Genomic DNA, 8,555 nt, shown 5'->3' with positions numbered 1-8,555 from the left:
GATCTTTTTTTATATTAGTATAGATTAATATAAATTAGTATAAATTATAAAAAAAAAAGTTGCAAAAAAGATTATAAGAAAATAGCCCCGAGATACTTTCATTCACTGTGTTTGGTTTCGTTTTTAGCCCGATTAGGGTGTATGTTTGGTTGGGTTCGGTTTGGCCATGTTTGTGTTTTTTAGGTTGTTTTTGCACAGTTACGTTTTGTTTTACAGATTTTTTACTTTGTTTTGTTAGTCATTTGTCTTGAAAGAGCCTACACCAAAATAGGACCTAAAGCCCACCTCCCCTCATACTCACTTTTCCTTGCGCCGCACGACGAAGTCCTTGCCCAGCGGAAAGGCCGCCACTTGCACCTTTTCGAGAGCTCACCGGCCGATATCTGCACCGTTCGACTCCCCTCGTCAAGATGATTATTTTGATTGAATTGTATTTTCATTGACGTTTTCAACGTGCTCAAAATTGCACCTCCACCTCAGTTCCAGCATTGATTCGCCGTTGTCAAAACGCTTTTTGTTAGGATTTGGACGAAAAATTATAAACTTTTAATCTGTTTATCATTTAACATTCCAATGTATTGTATTTACTTAAAAATAATAATTTTTTAGTATGTTAAGTATATACTCCCAATATTAATTTTAATCTATTACTGGCGTTACACTTGTACAATTGGCCGAAAAATTAAATAATTACTTGTCATATGGGCATCTTCTGACTTAACATGGATAGAAAAATTAGTAGAAAATTTTAAATCGGACTTAATTTAATGAATGTTGTAAGTTACTAGATTTAAAAAACAGTGGGCGTAGCTAACGGACTAAAATTAATATTAAACATACTTAATAAACTAAAAAAATAATTTTTTTCTTATACTTATAAAGGAATAAATGTATGATATATATGGAATGAGGTTAGTATTATAACACTTCTTCCTTCATAAGTAAAAAATTATTACATAGAAACATTAAATGAAGGGTAAAATTTGAAACTAATGCATTTTTTGCTTCCTAATATTAGCATTTTTCGTCTAAATTCTATCAAAAGGGGTAAAGTGTAGGCAGTGAATTTTTGAAAGGGGTGTACGTGTAATTTAAAACTTCTTTGGAAAAAGTATAGTTTTGCATTTCTAGAGGAGATCTAAGTGAAAATATTATTATAATATTAAAATTGTACTTAAAACAAAATTAAGTCAACCATTTAAAATATAGTAAAAAGGAGCATATTTTTGTTAAGTAAAATTCTAGTGCACTTTCTAAAGAATTGTTTACCCAAAAAGAAAAAAATAATTCAATTTTGAACATATTAGTAAGATAATTTTTAGGCTAAATTATCTTTTTGGTCCCGTAAAAAGGGACTTTTTCCTTTTACTCTCACGATTTGCTTGATTTCCGCTTTGGTCTCATTCTTTAAGAAAAATTTTCAATTTAGTCCCAAACCCCATTCACCGTCAAGTTTAAAAAGGAAGAATGGATAATCTGTTAAGTGGTTGTTACCATTAGAGGAAAAAGTTATATTCGTGCACCTCACTTGAGTAGTTAGTGAAATCTAGCCTCAAATCAAGCGACTGCGCATTTTCGCCCCTATGAACCCTAATAATTTCATAAGTCAATTTCTCCCAATCGCTCGAGTATGCTGGTTCAATTTGAAAAAAAAAAAAAAACAATAAATCAAGAGAAGATAGTGAACATTCAAAGATTTCTGGCGATGTCCTTGCAACCTAGCCATCTCATCGAGTTGGGGAACCCTAACTATGATATGTGTTGATTTTCTATGTTTAAAGATTTTATCTATTATGGCTTTATCTTTTTCTGCTTGTAAAGATAATGGCTGGATTTAGTTTGTATATTAATGGTTAAAATTTAGATAATAGTTTAGTGTGATCATAAAATAACCTAGTTACATAAACAAATTTGAACAAAATTTATTCATAATGCCAATGATCCCCCCCCCCCCTCCAAAGCAAAATTATCTATTTATATGATTTTTTTAGGCATTATTACAATATAAATTGTTTATAATACAAATCGCTCGAACATCTTATACGCTCTGGTGTGGTTTTCATTTTTGGCTATTTCTTATAACCAAATTCATGTTTCGGATTTTTAAAATTGTGGGTGTGATGGAAAAATACTTTAAATTAAAATGTCTTAATTATAAGTATTGGTGAATAATTTAAATTTCAACATCAAAATACACATGTTTGTACATATTAGAATTTGATAACAAATTAGACATAAAAAATAAAAGATATTTAAATAGACATTCAAATTTTCCTAACACCACAAAAAATTAAACTGCAGCATTATTAGCAAATCTTGTAATAATAAACTTAAGAATATAAAAAAATTGTGGTGTGTCAATTTCTACACCAACTTAGACAGTGCATCAAACGAGCCCTGTAATAAATATTGAATACTCTCCACACGCTTAACGTTTGATACCGACTCATACCCGACGCAATTAATGTTAAATCTATTGCTTCACACACACACCAAAAGGGAAAAAAAAAAAAAAAGGGAAAGAAAAACAAAAAACAAAAAACAAAAATCAAAAGTACAAAAACGGGCTAAGATTGTATTTGAGAAAGGGTTAGCAATAACATTTTTTGTATTGGTTTTACAACAATCAGACTATAAGAGCATGTTTACGTTTTAAGATTGGCTTTGGTAATCAACTTAATTTAAGCAAATTTTATCATCTCAACTTCGCAAAATTTGTATTTTGCCATATATGACTATTTTTTATTGAATTTTTTGCCGAAAAAACAGTTGTGCATATGTGAAAAGTACCGCATCACATAACTCTTAAATATTAAATTTACACTGCATCTGATGTTTTTTTCAACGAAAAACTTGATTGAAAAAAAATTATAAATGACAAAGTGCAAAATTTTATAACTTGAGATGGTAAGTTGACACAAAAAAAAATTTAGATATCAAAATGTAAAGTCATAATTCGAGTGTCAAAAAATTAACTTATTATTTTATCATCCAATTATCACAACATAACTGAGATGAAAATTTTCATATGAACTCACACAGATAGAGAAAATTACGTCTAGCTTTCCTAAGTTTGATATTATTAGAAATATTTTTTCGCTATTTGAAAAATTATTTATACCCCTGATAATAATATTCGTCCAATAACTAAGCCATTCCCTTAGCTTTTGTTAAGATTTCTATCCAAATTTTATATTGAATTGCCCTTTTGAACCCTAAATTATAATTTTACTTATATATATTTATACTAACGTCTAGCCAAGAATAACTTTTTTTTATATATATTTCATTATTTTTTTCAAATAAAATTGACTTTTTCACCTTACCATCCAAAGGTTACATAATTATATCCAAGATCAGGAGTATTAGTAATTTCTCAAAGGATATAATACACTTGCCCCCAAAACTATTTTTAAAGTAACATTTACTCCCCTAAACTAAAAAATATATCACTTACCCCCTACAATTAATTTTTTTATCAATGTTACCCTTATATTATATTATATATATATATACATATTTAATTCAAAGAATTTCTTTTTTTTTAACAATTTGCATTTTAAGATTAATTAAAATTTTCTTAATTGAAAAAATATTTTTTTATCTATAATAAAATAAAATATAATTACTGAGTAAATAGTTCAAATTTTATTACATTTTATAGACACAAAGTTAATTAATGAAGTAGTACAATAAATACACAAAATTTTCACAAATTTTTTTTATTAATTTGGTAATAAAATAAAATTATTAACTATTTGTTTCTTAGATCAAAATTAGTAATTACATATCAAGTTTGGAATATGTTTTCTTTAAAAAATATGATAAAAATATATTTATTTGTTTTTTTCTAAAAATATTTAACTTTTGGTTAAGCAACGCCAATTTCTTCTAAAAAGCATATATGAGTTGTTTGTTATATTATATTTGTTGCGTATCTACTATATACATAAGTTTATACTCCACTTTTAATTAAATTCTTCATTTATTAAAAAAATAAATTTAAAAAATAATTTGGTGATGAGAATACACAAAATACTAAAATATACTGAGAACAACATAATTGTTCAAGGTATAAGGGGCATTTTTCGAAGGAAGGAGGTAAATGTTACATTAGTTAATTTAGGAGGGGTAAACATTACATCAAGATGATTCAGAAGAACAAAGTATATTTTACCCTTTCTCAAACAACAATGAACTATTTATAATTGTATCAACCCTCGTGACAGCTCAATGTTATTTACCCAACTGAGATAATATTGTCTACAACTTGTTGAAGTATCCCGTATCATGATGATTTCATAAGGTAAAAAAATACAAGTCTATGTCAAATAAATGAGTACCAAACTTCGTACTACAGGAGCAAAGAGAATATGGAAGAAAAATCTCTGTATTCTTCAAGTACTAAGTGAATTAATAACCAAGCCCCACAGAATTGGGCATGCAGGCATTTATTTAAGCTACCAAAACTATAGCACAAGAAACTCATCCTTGGCATCAATCCACACTTGATATCTCATAGAATATGGATGAGATGATTAAGAAATGCATATAGACAATGAGAAGAACTGGGATAACAGAAATTAAACTTTGTTATAATCTTAAGAAGTGAAAGATAGGAAGTGCAAGTGCTCATACCAGTTTGAAGGAAAACAAGAATGTGCTCCTCACAGATCTTGTGTTATTCAAATACTTCAGTTGTAACTTTCAGATAATAAATACGCCTGATCCTGAATGGAAGCATCTAATAGCATACTGATAACTAGAACATGATTGGTTAAAGGAATTCCCAGTAAGCTACTAGACGAGCAACCTTCAAAAGCTGGTACTGGTTGAAAAACTATGATTTAACACAACTCTACACATAATATGAGCAGCATAAAGCATGTACATGTAGGTAATATGGAAATGCTCGTGAAAAGACTTGCTCTGAAATTGACAAATCCAGAGTCTGTGCCCTGCTACATTTTATGCTGAAAGCAGATTACCTGAATAGAAGGCCTGAATCACATTAAACAACGTCGACCCAAGGATTACGTCTACTTTTAATAACTAACTCATTATTTTCCTCCAGGAAGATCAGTCAAGTCTTTGCATATATAGGAGCAATGTATTTACCACAAAACAACATTCTGGGAAAGATATAATCAGGACAGAAGTCACAGTTTAATTGGACTAATCATATTTGATAAAAATTAACTGGGCAAATTTCAATCAAAATTTTATAATTTAAGAAAATTATGTTATCACAATTCAGATTTCTCTCCGCCATAATTGTGAAAAATGTAGAGATGCTTTGAGTAACTATTGTCATTCCATTTGTACATCAAGACATACAATACAAGTCTACACCTGTATGCATATTGCTAGAAGTCTGTTTACCTTTGCGCCTTCTTTAATGTGGATCTTTGCGGACATCTTGCAAGCATGCATAAAGTGTTCAAATATCTAAATGTATACTATCGTTTCAGAAGGTGGTGGTGGAAAAAGAAAAAACTCAAGGCCCAGTAGTTCAAGGAAAGCAGAACTATCACCAGTACACTTCAATTCAGGACAAAATCTAAATTGCAAACGAGTTCCACCTTTTTCTGGTTCCTCTCATTTAATTTATTTTCTTGAACTTGGCTTCATTCAAGAACAGTATACTGCATACAACAATAACGGTTCACACCAAAAAAAGAAAAAGATCAATATAAAAGTTAAGCCATATTATCCTCTTCTTCATTGGTCATCACTGAATGATAATTAAATATAGCAACAAATTTTCCCAAAGAATCGTTTGCTGATTGCCGAAAACCTAAACAGCTAGATCTAACGTAGAATTATTTCCCTCTTGTGATATCCTAGGAAGCATAGAAAACACTACACTTATCATAGCTGCACAGTGATCAGCAATTTCAGCACAAATGCACTACATGGCAAAACATAGAAAAGAAACTACACAAGATTGGCACCCATATCAGGTGATGTATTCGTCTGCAAGGTTCTACCATTTCTAGAAGACGGAAACCCCACAGATGGCAAAGAAGAATCTGCCACAGATTCAATCTCAAGAAATCCAAAATCATATGTACCAGACTTCTTCAAGCTAAATATGAATATGAGAACAATCCATGCCAACATAGATACCGCCCAATAATTGTTCATCCCATGTATCACTCCCCAAGCAATAGCATATCCAACAATAATTCCGGACAAATGACCAATGAAACTAGCTTGAGGGACGATGATAGAGGTAAAGATTAGTGATTCAAATGGTGCAAAACTGATAGGAAGTGACAGAAATCCGAAAAGCTCCAACTTGGATGACGGCTGCTTAGTAGACAAAATGGTCATCCACCCAAAAACAACACAAGAGTACCCAACAGCAGTCACTCTCCGAAAATAGTCGATTTTGAATTTCTGGATCAAGAGGTGGTACATTCCTAGGACTAGCAACCCCGACAAAACAACCAATAATATCGTGTAATGGAGATAATACTCCACTCCAAGACCTATATGTCGTAACTGCTCAATAATTCCCAAGCTCCAAAGTGCACTCATATTGAAAACAAGATGAAGGATGCTAATATGCGAAAACGCAGATGTAATTATCCTCCAGTGATGACCTTCTACTGCAGTCTCATAGCTCAAACCCACATGCGAATACCCAATATTATTCTTCTGAATGTAGAACCAAATTGCACTGCAAATCCCTATTATACAACTTGTAGCTGGCTTTTCCCAAATCTCATAAAACAAAGGTTTCCCCATCCAGTCCAATTGAGCTGAACACTGAATAAAAAGCCCTACGGCATCAAATGCATTTATACTCAAAACACAAACGTGGAGGCCCAAGTGCTTGCTAAAGTGATTGGGAGGAATCCAGCAACCCAACACAAGAAATCACATATATCAGCAGATTCAATCACACATCATGAGTTCAACTTCGTAATAATACCATTCAATAACCAACTAAGATTTGCTTCTTCAGAAATCAAAGCATAAACCCATAATTCTGCAATCGATGAAATGCTAAAGATTCAGATTAGTATCAAAGACTTGGATTCGGAGGGAGGTTACTTACAGATTCAGAAGCAAAAGCTTTTGCCTCGTTTGTTAAGAGTCGGTGATGGAAGAATCCAGTGGGTTAGAGAGACTGCGTAATGTGTCCGAAGAGTGAATTGCAACGGGCTCCAGTTTGTCATAATTACATGTATTTATTATTATTTTTTAAAAATTATAAATATTGAAATTAAGGTTTGTATATTAAATAGTCTATCATGATGATTTATTATGAGAAGTATTTATTAGATGATTTTTTATTTTATTATAATATTTATAATATAAAAAATAAAAATATATTTATAATTGTGATAAATTTCAAAAGAATTCATTATAATTTATTTAAATTATAATATTATTTTTGTTTTTATTTTTTTTGAGGGAGGGAGCGGGGTCGTCCAACTAAAAATCATAAAATTATTAACAAATATATTAATTACACCTTTTCGCATCACTGATGTTTTGGATTATTTACATTCACCTCCCCTCAGGATTTGGTTTTTGGCAACCATATCCGCGAAGATTGGAGTTGTAAATAAATCGAACACATTATTATTCAAATTTTTTTGAACTATTATAGAAATTAAAAATTTGCAGTTGAGTTTGAATGGATTAGTAATCAAATCGAGATCAAATTTGCTTTAGTCAAATCGAAGGCGAATCCAATTGAGTAATTGATGTTTTTAGTGTATTTATTGTAATTATTATTATCTTTTTGCAATTGAATTGAGCTCAAACTGAACTTGAGAATTCATCAAACAAAAAATTAACTTCGAAGTTTGTGTTTTTATGTTAACAAATAGAATTCAAACGAGTTTGTATCAATCTCAAGTCGAATATCAAATAGTTGGATCAACTCTTTTTTTTTTTTTTTTTTGATTTAGTAGTTGGATCATTTTCTCAACCTCAACTAAAACTTCAATTCATGGCTAAAACTTCCCATTATAGTTTTTGATAAAAAGAAATTCAAAATTTTGATTAAAACTAGAATACCACTAACTAATATATAAAAGTTAGGGGAAATAAAATTTTTATCCGATAATCTAAGAATTTTTTACTTTTAGTTCTATTAGTTACGGGATTATCATTTTTTGTTCAATAATTTCTAAAAAGTATCAATACCTTTTCATTAGGTATTTTAGTGGAAACTTAATGTCATAAGCACTTGGCCATTATGCCCTTTATACTTTTTGTCACATTGGCTAGAAGAGTTTCACTTTTGGTTCCATGCACTTAATGATTATGTGTTTTTTCCTGTAAAATATCTGACAGAAAGGTGTTATGAGACTAAAAATGTAATATATTTTAAAAGTATGGACTAAAAATAAGAATTTTGTAACTAATGGGACCAAAAGTACAAAAATCTAAAATTACGGGACAATAAATATTGTTTCCCTTAAAACAAGTTATGAAGTGCATCTTAACTTCTATCTTATAAAAATAATCATAAATACATAATTAAGAATAGTTCCAAATTTTGTAAATCCTTAATTTTTTGAAATGAAGTAAGA

General features: G+C 30.1%; 1 protein-coding gene across 2 annotated transcripts; it reads right to left on the bottom strand.

The window, feature by feature from the left end:
* Positions 1-4,327: 4,327 nt before the first annotated feature.
* LOC105172017 (RHOMBOID-like protein 13) lies at positions 4,328-7,184 on the bottom strand. 2 transcript variants are annotated; one of them, XR_002287957.2, is made up of 2 exons: positions 7,067-7,184; positions 4,328-4,988 (listed from the first exon to the last, which is right to left on the bottom strand). XR_002287957.2 is itself a non-coding variant. In XM_088885608.1 (2 exons), exon 2 carries the CDS (start codon positions 6,751-6,753, stop codon positions 5,938-5,940), a length of 816 nt encoding a protein of 271 aa, XP_088741734.1. In that variant the 5' UTR covers positions 6,754-6,997; positions 7,067-7,174; the 3' UTR covers positions 5,694-5,937. The 2 variants fall into 2 exon arrangements, 1 of the variants encoding a protein (XP_088741734.1); XM_088885608.1 differs by lacking the exon at positions 4,328-4,988 and adding an exon at positions 5,694-6,997 and having other exon boundaries at positions 7,067-7,174.
* Positions 7,185-8,555: the final 1,371 nt, after the last annotated feature.

The sequence above is a fragment of the Sesamum indicum genome, linkage group LG10 (assembly GCF_026168435.1).
Source record: "Sesamum indicum cultivar Baizhima isolate 11 linkage group LG10, ASM2616843v1, whole genome shotgun sequence".
NCBI classification, from domain to species: Eukaryota; Viridiplantae; Streptophyta; class Magnoliopsida; order Lamiales; family Pedaliaceae; genus Sesamum; species Sesamum indicum.
This window is presented reverse-complemented; position numbering and strand designations above follow the sequence as displayed.

Coding starts and splice junctions, on each gene's coding strand:
- LOC105172017 (XM_088885608.1), bottom strand. CDS start 6,753: ATGGGGAAACCTTTGTTTTATGAGATTTGGGAAAAGCCAGCTACAAGT.